The 12,575-nt window shown below is 39.4% G+C and overlaps 1 protein-coding gene across 3 annotated transcripts in view; it reads right to left on the bottom strand.

Annotated features, from left to right (window-relative positions):
• TTN (titin) overlaps positions 1-12,575 on the bottom strand; it is a 253,359-nt gene that overhangs the window by 76,766 nt on the left and 164,018 nt on the right. For all 3 annotated transcript variants that reach the window (XM_061454518.1, XM_061454513.1, XM_061454512.1), the window contains 24 exons: positions 11,860-12,129; positions 11,454-11,756; positions 11,034-11,336; positions 10,577-10,764; positions 10,375-10,489; positions 8,900-9,184; positions 8,455-8,606; positions 8,170-8,317; positions 7,839-8,016; positions 7,626-7,747; positions 7,242-7,529; positions 6,852-7,148; positions 6,537-6,723; positions 5,290-5,405; positions 4,899-5,198; positions 4,373-4,672; positions 4,178-4,283; positions 2,838-3,034; positions 2,432-2,737; positions 2,036-2,314; positions 1,315-1,614; positions 916-1,218; positions 444-818; positions 43-345 (listed from right to left, as the gene is read on the bottom strand). In XM_061454518.1, coding sequence (XP_061310502.1) covers positions 43-345; positions 444-818; positions 916-1,218; positions 1,315-1,614; positions 2,036-2,314; positions 2,432-2,737; positions 2,838-3,034; positions 4,178-4,283; positions 4,373-4,672; positions 4,899-5,198; positions 5,290-5,405; positions 6,537-6,723; positions 6,852-7,148; positions 7,242-7,529; positions 7,626-7,747; positions 7,839-8,016; positions 8,170-8,317; positions 8,455-8,606; positions 8,900-9,184; positions 10,375-10,489; positions 10,577-10,764; positions 11,034-11,336; positions 11,454-11,756; positions 11,860-12,129 — 5,721 coding nt within the window. The remainder of the gene's footprint in view (positions 1-42; positions 346-443; positions 819-915; positions 1,219-1,314; positions 1,615-2,035; positions 2,315-2,431; positions 2,738-2,837; positions 3,035-4,177; positions 4,284-4,372; positions 4,673-4,898; positions 5,199-5,289; positions 5,406-6,536; positions 6,724-6,851; positions 7,149-7,241; positions 7,530-7,625; positions 7,748-7,838; positions 8,017-8,169; positions 8,318-8,454; positions 8,607-8,899; positions 9,185-10,374; positions 10,490-10,576; positions 10,765-11,033; positions 11,337-11,453; positions 11,757-11,859; positions 12,130-12,575) is intronic.

Consider the following 12,575-nt stretch of genomic DNA (forward strand, 5'->3'; position numbering starts at 1 on the left):
ACTGGTTTTCTGAAAAGGTTGTATTTCAAAATTAAAACTTACAGAAAGGATCTTTTGCTGTCATTGGTTTTGAAACACATGGTGGCCCTGATCCAACTCTATTTTCAGCAAATACACGGAAGAGATATTCTTTTCCTTCAATCAGTTTTGTTACATGGAATTTGCAATGCCTGAGTGTTGAACTGACAGTGACCCAGCCCATTTCAGCTTTGGTATTGTCTTTCTTTTCCAGTACATAGTTTAGGATTTCACTTCCGCCATCATCAATGGGAGGCTCCCACTTGCAAATGACAGAATCTTTCCTGACATCTTCAAATACAAAGTTGATTGGAGGCCCAGGTGTATCTGTTGGTAAAGCAATAAAAATTATGAGTAATCATCTTATGCAATTCTTACCCAATACGCTGAACAACTTAGTGATTTTAAGGACATTCACAATATACCTAAAACATTGACTTCACATGAGGCTTTTGCAACACCGTGATCATTTTCCACTTTAATTGTAAATGTGCCATGGTCAGCTCTGATGGAGTCACGAATTGATAGTATAGACTCTCCTTCTTTATGGTTGTCAATACTCATACGTTCTGGCAGTGAAAGCTGGAAAGGTTTCTCTTCTTCAGCTTCATCCTTCTTCTTCCTTGTATATGTTGGTACTCTCTTTTTGATTTCCTCTGGTGTGACAACTTCATCATTCCTCAGCCAAGTGATAGATGGATAAGGTGACCCTGAAATATGTGCCTCAAGTATGATCTCATCACCTCTTTTCACCTCAAGGCCAGACTGTAGGTTTGCAGCTAGGAAGACTTTTGGAGCCTCTGTAATAACACAGAATAATAAATGGAGAGTAGAATATTCCAATATATTTGAGGATGTATAGCAATTACTACAAACAATCAAATGAGCGATTCATACCAATAGGATCCACGGCTTTCACAAAAGGAGTAATCCGAGAAGGCTCACTAATGCCAGCAGCATTCTCAGCACGAACACGAAACTGATATTCCTTTCCTTCCTCAAGACCTTTCACTGGATAAGTTAAGAGAGGTACCAGATAGTCATTGCACCTCTCCCACCTCTCCTTGCCCTTAGCGAGCTTTTCTATTATGTAGCCCATAATCTTGCTTCCGCCATCAAACAGGGGTGGTTTCCATGTAAGTGTTACTGATTTTGATGTTGGATTATGGACTTCAAGGTCAACAGGAGGATCTGGGGGCTCTGTGGAAGAGTAGCAAAAGAGGGATTATATGAGAAAAGAAAGTTTAAAGATTTTAGTTAAAATTCAATTTGGTGATTTGGTAAAAAAAATCTTACGTTTCGGGTCTTCTGCAATGATTGGGTTTCTTAGTTCAAGATATTCACCTCCTCCAATCTTATTGACAGCTTTAACACGGAAATAATATTCACTGTTTGGGATAAGATCTTTGACTTGCCATGAAAGCTTATTTTCACCAGACATAACTGGGATATATGTTCTACGACCAGCTTCTCTGCGCTCCAGAACATAATGCAGAATAGGAGTGCCACCATCAAAGTCTGGAGGTTCCCAGGATATTTTGCAAGAATTCTTAGTTACTTCACTTGCCTTGATGTCTTTACACTGTCCAGGTGGTCCTGTTTTAAAGAATAATAATAAAACTAAATAGATGGGAAACTGTATTCCTACAAATATGAAATTGCATTACATTTCTTTGTTTTGCAGAAAGAAGACCAAACCCACAGATGTTGGCTACACACTGTATATATATGAATTTATGCTCCTAGAGGTAGAAAAGTATTCAGAATTCTTATAGGCATTTTCACATGTGTAAGATGACTATTCATAATAATTTGGCTTTAAGCAGCCACTGAGTAGTTAGACCAATTTGGTGTAAAGTCTTGGGGTTTCTTTGTGGGATTTTGTAACATTATTGCCTTTACGGCAATCTATGTGTGTCTGAGTTGAAGTGACTTCTCCACATGGCAGAAAAGGGTTTTTTCTAGTCCTTTTTTCTGTCACCTGCAGGGCTCAAGCGAGGATAAGAAGCCTAGTTACCTATGACTTTGACATTGACTGAACCAGTCGTTGATGCCAGCTTGTTCTCCAATGTGATGGTATAAACACCAGCATCAGCATGAACACTGTCTATGACTTCAAGCAATGCAGAGGTGTAATCGCTCTTCATTGTTGTTCTGTCACCAGCTTTCAACTCTTTGCCATCTTTGTGCCATGTAATAGTTGGTGATGGAACAGCTCTAAAGGGTACAGGAATACTTAATTTCTGTCCTTTAACAACAACAATGTCACGAGTTTGTAGATCAATGGTGGGATTACCTGTAAAAGTAAGTATAATATTACTAAAAAGTTGTCAAACACCTTACTTTTTCAGTTATGCAGATCTGACAAAAAAAAAACAACCCAAAACCAACAACAAACAGAATCTATTCTTACAGTCTGGGTCCTTGGCAACAACTTTTTCTGAGACGTCTGATGGCTCACTAGCTCCAACAGCATTGACTGCTCTGACTCTCAGCACATACTCTTTGTCTGGAACAACACCTTCCTCCACTTTACATTTTAGATCTTTTATTGGACGAGAATTGATCCGCATCCATTTTTCTGTTCCTGCTTCGCACATCTCAACATTATACCCAATAATAGGGCTTCCACCATTCTTCTCAGGTGGTTTCCATGCAATGCAAATATGCTTTCGACCTGCATCTGTGACATGTAAATCCTGAGGAGGTGAAGGAGGACCTGCAGATACAGAAAAGAATTGTGTAATTTTTCTTCCATAATATCTGTTCTACACAGTACTTTGCTTCTATAATACACTGCATATTACACTATTACTTACTTGTTGGATCTTCAATATGAATGAGGTCAGTTGGTTCACTGGGATGACCACAGCCAGCTTCATTTTCTGCACGAACCTGGAACTGTACATCTGTACCTTCGATGACATCAGTCACTCTGAAATTGCAGTCTGGACCAGCTGTCTTGCCAGCTTTTACCCAGCGAGTGGCTAGTTTTTCTTTCTTTTCAATAATATATCTGAATAAATTGGGGAAAATACTATGAGACACTTGCAATATGAACACTTCAGACTTCTTGCTCAATAAGAGAGATAAATAGAGATTAGAATAGTTTAGACAATGGAAAAAAAAAGTTGAGAGAGTCACGGTGGACTTTACTTCACAATTCAGCCCCTTAAGCCCTGGTAGGTCTTGGATGTAATGGGGCTCACATCACTGACAAATACAATTGTAAAAAACAATTCTTGAAGTTCTGCTGTGTTCTTAGGTTTTAGAGAGCTGCAGATATAAAAGAATCTCCAAGCTATACGTGTGTCTTTGCTAGTTTGGATCTCAGTGATTAGTTCACTGAGAATATTTGTAGATATTATTTAGCTGTAAGTTACTCAGTTGTTAACATTCTGCCTGTGATAAACTATAGGAAATGCAAATAAAGTGACTTCTAGTGTTTCAGGCAGATCTCTGTAGTTGTCTGTTTAAGACAAGCTTACTGTGACTGTGAAGGAGAAGAAGAATGAAAAATACAAGCTTACTGTGACTGTGAAGGAGAAGAAGAATGAAAAATAAAGAGGAAAAATCTAACTGTAGTTCAAGGTGAATTTCAGAGGACAGATAGTTTAGAAACCAAAGAAAAAGAATAAGTTAGAAGCAACCCAAAGGAGTAAACCAGTCTTGTTTTAGACTGTTTTCAACAGTCTAAATGCTTGAAAAGTGTGATAAAGAGGAGAATGAACAGAAAAGTGATGAAGCTTCATCTTAGCCCAGTGTATACAGGTTGAATAAGAAACTAAGGCAGAAGGAAAATGTAACAATATTACTTGGTAGGTGGATTTAAGTGGTTACAGCTCCGGAGGAACTGGAGACTACAGTTTCATTAATTTTTTTTATATTTTACATATAGTTCAATTTAATCTGATTAGATGTTTTCAGGATGTTGACAAACATTCATTGTTCATTTACATTAGGTTATTTATACTGACATAATTTTCACATTTTAAAATCAAGCCCTTAATTGCTTTGACCATATGGCTTCTCTTTACATTCATCCATCTCTTTTTCATATTAAAAATGTCCATTTAAAATGTAAACATTTTGAAAGAAACATATTGATTCATTAAAATATCTTAATCTATAGGAAACACTGCACAAACTTAAAACTTACCTTTGAATTGGTCTGCCACCATCATTCTTAGGTGGTTCCCATTTCAAATCCACATGACCTTTTGTCACTTCAACTATTGTAAGTGCATAAGGAGGCCCAGGAGTTGCTAAGGAATAAAATACACAGATCAGAATAAGAATCCATTACATGTGAGCTGTTTCTTCAGATCACTTGGTAAGCAAATCTCAAACTTACTGAAAGTATCTTTAGCAAGCACTGAATCTTCTATTTCACAATAGTCACTCTGTCCAATGGCATTTTCAGCAGCCACACGGAACACATACAATGAGCCTTCAGTCAGTGGGCTCACTGTGTACTTGGTATCTTTCACTGTTGTATCAACTGTCTGCCAGCCTTTACGTCTTACATCTCTCTTTTCAACAATGTAGTTGGTAATTGGGGAACCTCCATCCTTCTCTGGTACTGTCCATTTAAGATCTGCTGTGTTTTTAGTAATATTAATAACCTCAAGCCACCGAGGTGGTGAAGGAGGATCTGTAAAATATAATAAGAAAATAAAACCGGTTAGCTATTTACCATCAAAGGTCTTGTAAGACAGGGAATACATACTATTAAAACTTAGTATTTTTTTAGGTGAAGCAGAACAGATTTTAATATTTCATAAGCCTTCCAGGAGTTCACTTGGTATCTACAGAGACAAGCAGACATGGCTCTTCTATAGTGTATTTGGAGCAGCAGCATGTTCTGAAACAATACTTACAGAGCCTCTCCTTGCACAGCACAGGGTCACTGGGTTCACTGGGCTCACTCTCGCCAGCCTTATTCACAGCTCTTACACGGAATGAATATTCTTGTTTCTCCATAAGCCCTTTAAGGAAGTGTTCAGTTGTGGGAACTCCTTCAGCCACTCTCACCCACTCATCTGTTCCAGTCTTTAATAGTTCAATGACATAAGATTCGATCTTTGCCCCTCCATCATGTTCTGGTTTTGTCCAGCTAAGGGATAATGATGTCTTGCCAACATCTTTCACAGTTGGCTTTCCAGGAGGCCATGGTGGATCTAGACAGAAGTCCAATATTAATTACATGATAGAAATGATCTTTTTAGTTGTTTTTGTTAAACTAAACCATAAAAAATGTATTTATTATACCAATTGGGTCTTTCACTAAGATTGGCTCTGTTTCCTTGCTTGGTTTTCCAGGTCCTGCAAGATTCTCTGCCAAGACACGGAACTTATATTTCTTCTTATTCGTAAGACCTTTAACCCTGGAAATAAAAATCAAGTTTGATTAAACCAAATCTACACATTAACTTGTGCCTAAGACATTATTCTCTCTCCTCTTTGTACTACAGTTTACCTGGAAAATCTGAAAATACGCAAATTACTGCTAATGTTGTTTTATGAAATTGTGAACATTCAAAATATGTATATTGTCAACAGTAAAATTGTGCGCCATGACACAGAAACAAATGGTTTGAGAGCCATCTTTCAGTTTTGCATTTTTCCATGGTTGTTAGTTAATACAAGTATCAGGAGAAAAAAAATCCCAGGGTTTTGGCAAATTGATACTTGAAACAGGTATGTTTGCTATTTTAGAATGTTTTATGAATTATCATGTACGACAGAAATTATTACGCATACATTAAAAAAAAAGATAATTTACTCTTCTGCAAAGACATTCTTCTTAAAAATTAATTATCAAAACAAGTATGTCACCAGATGCTCTTGTGAGACCCCACTTGGAGTACTGTGTGCAGTTCTGGTGTCCTTAACAAAAGAAGGACATGGAGCTGATGAAGTCCAGAAGAGGGCCATGAGGATGATCAGGGGGCTGGAGCACCTCCTGTATGAAGACAGGCTGAAAAAATTGGGGCTGTTCAGCCTGGAGAAGAGAAGGCTGTGTGGAGACCTCATAGCAGCCTTCCAATTCCTGAAGAGGGCCTACAAAGGATGCCCCAGAGGGACTCTTCATCAAGGACTGTAGTGATAGGAAAAGGGGTAATGGGTTTGACTGAAACAGGTGAAGTTCAGGTTACATAGAAGGAAGAACTTCTTTACTGTGAGGGTGGTGAGGCACTGGAACAGGTTGCCCAAAGAACTAGTAAATGCCCCATCCCTGACAGTGTCCAAGGTCAGGCTGGACAAAGCTTTGGGCGACATGGTCTAGGGTGAGGTGTCCTTGCCCATGGCAGGGGATTGGAACTAGATGATCTTAAGGGCCTTTCCAACCTGAACCATTCTGTGATTCTATGATTCTATGATTCTGTGTTAGTTTGTTCTAAACTCATGGAAGCAAGGAAAAAAGATCAAGGGCAGCATAAAACTTGTTTAAAAGGCTTCTGTTACATCTTTATGTCTCTGTGACCTATTTCAGACTAAACTGACTATAGTCTTACTTGAATGCTGTATCTTTCACTGGCATTTTATTGCATTTTATCCATTTATCCTGCTCAGGATCATATCTTTCAACCCAGTAGCCAGTTATGGGGCTACCACCATCTTCATCTGGTTCATTCCATGTTAGGGTGACTGAGTCTTTAGTGACTTCTGTAGGCTTGAGACCTGTTGGAGGGCCTGGTGGATCTGTGCAAATTAATAAAAAACAAAACCCAAAGTCATCAATATATGCTTTCTTCCGCTCCTCACACCCCACTCCCCGCCCCCCCCCCAAGAAAAAAAAAAGTAAAAATTTAACAATTTAATCAACTAACCAAATGAATATTTTGCAATGATGGGGCTACACTCTACTGGCTCCCCAATACCATACATGTTCTCGGCACTGACTCGGAACACATATTCTTTACGAGGAGTTAAATTGGTAGCTCTGAAATTTGTATCCTTTATAGTTGATGACAACTTGTGCCATATTTCACTGTCTGTAGCTCTTTTCTCAAGGACATAGTTGGTAATTTTAGAACCCCCATCATCTCGTGGAGGATTCCATGTCAGAAGACAGGATTCATTTGTGATTTCTGATACATCAAATGCAGCTGGTGGCCCAGGTTTATCTGTAGAGGACAAGATATGAATGTTAATCTTCTGCTTACATACCTCAGGACATTACTAATGATTTTTATAAACACCATAAAATACATGCATACCAAGAACATTAACTTCAACAACAGCAGTAGCACGTCCACTGGTATTTACAGCTTCTATAATATAGGTTCCACTGTCACTCCTCTTGCTGTCTGTAATTGTGACTGTAGAATGATTAGGTTTGGTTTCAATGGTGATTCTGTCATCAGGCCTCAAAATTTTGTCAGCCTTGGTCCAAGTAATCTGGGGCTCAGGCTTTCCAACCACTTTAGCTGGCAGCTCAATTTTAGTTCCAGCTTTCACTGTAAGTCCAGCAAGAAGCTTCACATCTAAGAAAATTTCTGGAGCCTCTGATTTAGGAGAGAATAAAATCATTGTTATAGAAACGGTATCTCAGAGATTAGTAAAATAATGCAGCTATTGTAATTCAGTGATTAAGTAATTACCTTTTGCATCAATGGCTTGAATATCATCTGTTGGTTTACTTGGCTTGCTCGCTCCTATTCTGTTCAAAGCCTTAACCCGATATGCATACCACTCTCCTTCCTTGAGTTTTGTTACTTCCATCCTGTTTGTTAAACAAACAAAAAAATCCAGATATTTAAAATGGTGAGGATACACAGTTTAAAGGATATATCTTCTGATGTTAATATACTTACTTTGTTTCAACAACAGGTTCCCCACAAGTCTCCCACTTGTCTGTACCACGCTGAGATTTTTCTACCAGATAACCTTTAATGCGGGCACCACCATCATATTTAGGAGGCTCCCATGTTAGGAAGATTCCTTTTGATGTTGGGTTCCTCCATTTAACATTCTCTGGTGGATCAGGCACCGCTATTAAAAATTAAAAACAAATGGGGTCTTAGAAACCAGTTCAAGGAAGGTTGCTTTTTTGTTTTGTTTTGTTTTTTTTACATTTTATTTTAAAGAAAATCAACAAGATTTCAGAAACAGAAAATCAGCAGCATTGTGAAACAGTTGACTTACTTGCTGGTGCTGACATATTTACTGGTTCATCAATATATGCAGGTTCTCCTGGGCCACATTTATTGCATGCAGAAACTCTGAACAAATATTCTTTTCCTTGGATGAGGTCAGGTACAGTGAACTCTTGGTCAACAACCTGATCCCTAACCTAGAGAGAAAGAAGGATCCAATGCGTTTCTAAAATCTATTTCCAAAGGGCAATTACCAAAATAAGACATAAAATTCACTAGCACATGTGGAAACAATATGGCAAATAGAAATTGAAATAAGAAAGAATGAACTTACTTTGCTCCATGTTTTCCGGCTTACTTCACGTTTTTCAATTATATAGCCAGTAACTGGACTTCCACCATCATCCTCTGGAGGTTCCCATGACAACTGTACTGTGTTCCTGCTTACGTCTAAAACTTTGAGTTCTCTTGGTGCACTTGGACGAGCTAGAAACCATAGAAATTGTATTAATTATTTTGTAATCAGAATTTGACAGATGATCTCTATGTAATCTGTCTGCCAGAAGATTTACTCTTCTTAGTCGTGCTTCCTTAAACAGCAAACTTGGATATTGAAAACCAGAAAAGAGGGTCTTTTTGATGATGGATTTCTAGGTTTTAGTTATATTTTAATATATGTGGTTTACTGAAAGTTGTGTGATTTCACATTATTAACCTAAATATGTTTTAGCAATATAAATAGCAAATGTTATTCCTAGAATATATACATGTCCACTTACCGATGACATTAACGTTAATTTCTCCTGAAACAGATGACACAGGGTTTTCTAACGTTAAGGAATAAATTCCCTTGTCTGGACGTTCACTTGGAGTAATTACAAGTTCTGCAAAGGAGGCAGTTGTTTTCATTGTTACACGATCACCCTCTTCTAAGACTTGGTCACCAAAAGACCATGTGGCAGTTGGCACAGGGTAGCCAGTGATAGGAGCACGGATCTTGATTGGCTCCGGAACAATAACTTCCAGCCCATCTTTGAATGCACTTAGGTCCATTGTAGGTCCAACTGGAAAAAGCACAAAATTGATTTGGTGAAACCCTGTCAGATATTCTGAAATGGCTAATTTTATTTATTTTATTTTTTTTTTCCAAGGTAAGTATCTCCAGACAGGAGCCTTCAACACTGGGGCAAGCAGAAACACCGCGCTCAGGAGCCTCATTTCTGAGCAGCAAGAGCCGCCGAGAGAGCTTCAAGACCTTGCCAGGTCTTGCTCAGGAGCCGGCAGCTTCGCTGAGGCGAGACGCGACTCACAGGGGGCGGTGCCAGGAAGGGACGGCACCGCCCTGAGCGGGTAAAACTCGCCCCAGGGAGGGCGGCAAACAGAACAGTTTGTGCTCCAGCTGTAGCGGGGTGGTGATCCCTCAGCTCAGGAGCCAGGGCCCAGTTTGGGAGCTCTGCTCTGGTTGCCCCGGCGGAGGTAGCGTCGGCACCCAGACAGAGCCGATGAGAGGGGAAGCTGCAGCGCAGAGCTCAGGATGCAGAAAGTGCCTTCACTGATCTCCTGAGGCGGGGGTGCACAATGGGCAGGACTGCGCTCATTACGCCCTGCTGGAGGTACTCCTGCATCAGGTGGCTGAGCTGCCAGAGGCTATAAGGAGACTAAGAGATATTGGGGAAGTTGCGAGGAAGCAGGACTGCTTGCTCCAGGCCCAAGCTGTGCACAAAGTGGAGCACTGTGTACAGTTCTGGTGTCCTTGGCATACGAAGGACATGGAACTATTGGAACAAGTCCAGAAGAGGGCCACGAGGATGATCACAGGATTGGAGCACCTCCCGTATGAAGACAGGATGAGAAAGTTGGGGCTGTTCAGTCTGGAGAAGAGAAGGCTGCGTGGAGACCTCATAGCAACCTTCCGGTATCTGAAGCGGGACTATATGGGTGCTGGGGAGGGACTCTTTGTCAGGGACTGTAGTGATAGGACAAGGGTTAATGGGCTTAAATTTACACAGGAGAAGTTCAGGTTACATATAAGGAAGAATGCTCTTCAGGCAACCTAACAGGTCTGTCTCTAATAGTACAGCTAATTATCTGCATAATTCATAACAGAGGAGAAACAGCTCACAATATCAAAAGCCTAAGGCTCTTTATACTAGTTGTCACAGCAGTTATTTGGTGAAAGTATACATATTATGCACAAGATGCACTTGTGTGCCTTATCTGATTAATTATCTTTAATAAATAGCATATGGCTTACCAAAAGTATCATCTGCAGTTAATGGTCCAATAGCCTCTGCTGGGTCTGACACACCAGCTGCATTTTCTGCTGAGACTCTGTAGTAATAACTGGATCCTGGTTTCAATCCAGTAACCTAAACAACACAAATAATTATTTTGTATCTCATATTAAAGATGATCTGCACATTTTGATTATTTTGTTGATGAACAGAACATCTTACCTTAAAAGTAAGAGCAGGTACTAATTTTGGGTTACAGCGAATCCACTTGTCTGTACCTTCTTCTTGCCTTTCAACAATATAGCCTAAGACTGGACTTCCTCCATCGTCGAGAGGAGGTTCCCATGTGAGCTGCACTGATGACTTAGTTTGATCTGAATGATCAAGGTTAATGGGAGGACTTGGTCTCTCTGAAAATAATTTGAGAGGAAAATGTTTTTTGCAACTTATAAAGGAGCATGGGTTTACATATCAGCTATCTATACCTTAAAGTACTATTTTTAAAACCATTGCATGGCTTTTTTTCTAAACCTTTTTTTTTTTTTTTATTGGTTGGATTCTAATTTCAGAGAAAAAATATTTGGATTTTTTACTGAACCAGATGGTGCACATATAATATAAAAACAGCCAAAATGTCCCTGTTTCATAATGCAGTCACAATCAGCGTTTGCATACTTACTGATTGGGTCCATAATTTTTACTGCACGTGTAGCAGGACTTGGTTTGCCAACTCCAACCATGTTTTGAGCTCTTACTCTGAAGAAATATTCTTCATTTTCCACAACATCAGTCAGGACGGCTGACAGTTCATCAGCTCCAGTGGTCATAGTTGGCTCCCATTTGATGGAAGCTCTGTTACGCAGTTCAATAACGTAGCCAGTAATTGGAGATCCTCCATCATACTCAGGTGGTTCCCAGGTAAGTGTAGCTCCAAACCTGTTCACATCAGTAACTTCTACATTCTGAGGAGGTCCAGGAACTTCTGCATTTTAGGGGGAAAAAGGAAGAACAAAGTGCATAGGTTTTACCTACTCTTTGAGTTTGTACTGCTTTGCTTACACTGTCACCAAACACTGAATTTTTCATAATCACTGCTCACCAAATTTGCTCTTAGCTTCCACAGGTGTATCTGTTTCCACGGGCTCACCAGTGCCCACCCTGTTCCTTGCGCTAACACGGAAGAGGTACTCAACACCTCCTTTTTGTAGTCCAGTAACAGTGTATTCACAATTTTCGGCACGGTCAGTGACCATAATCCAAGTTTTGCGCTTGATATCACGTCTTTCAACAACATAGCCTATTATTTTACTTCCACCATCACTTTCTGGTTCTTGCCAGGCAAGGCCAACTTCACCATCATAAGTTTCAGTGACTTCCAAGTTTCTAACTGGACCTGGAACATCTAGCAGAAATATGACGATAGTTTAGGGCACTGCATCTCTTTTTTTTTTTTTTCCTCTGGCTTAAATAAATGTAAACAAGGTTTTAATAATAGGAGTATTTACCAATGACCTCTACGTTGATGAATGCTTCTGCCTGGCCATGTTTGTTTCGAAGTATAACCTTGTACCTCCCCTTATCTGATTTCTTTGCTTCATAAATTTTGAAAGTAGTACAGTCATTTGTCGTATCAACAGTTGTTGTGGGCAGATTTTCCTCCCCTTTCAACCATTCAGCTTCTGCTCTTGGGTAGGCATCATATGGAACAGTCATAGTTAAAGGCTTCCCAACATCAACTACAAGGTTTTGATCACCAGTCTTGATTCTGGGTGCAGCTAAGGTGGATGAATATGAAAAATAAGTACTTACATATTTTTTCTTAAAAAAAGACATATTTTTAGTCAGCTAACAGAAAATTAAAGGAGCTGTTGTATAGAAGCTAACATAGAAAACTGAAGGAGCTATTGTTTGAATTCTGAGCAAATCCTTAATACACTTATTGGATTGCTCCACAGAAATAAGCTCGGTCTGGTTGGTATGTACTGTGTCCTCCTATAAAGGCAGGATCACTGGTCTGATCCTGTAAAATAGAAAAATTAGGAATTAAATGTTTTATATGACTGAAGTGAGTAGGCCAAATAATTTTCATGGTTTAGATCTGCAGAGACCTAATGAAAAGGTTCTGTTTCCTTTAAGTTCAGTCCATGCTCTTTGTATAGACACTGAAAAGTAACCTGTATTTTTGCTCAGCATTTGGATCAAGGTGGAAGAATAAAAAAAT

Source organism: Pezoporus flaviventris, unplaced genomic scaffold (assembly GCF_033815535.1).
Source record: "Pezoporus flaviventris isolate CSIRO_AGI_PZ_B2104156 unplaced genomic scaffold, CSIRO_AGI_Pfla_v1 ptg000001l, whole genome shotgun sequence".
Classification (NCBI taxonomy): Eukaryota; Metazoa; Chordata; class Aves; order Psittaciformes; family Psittacidae; genus Pezoporus; species Pezoporus flaviventris.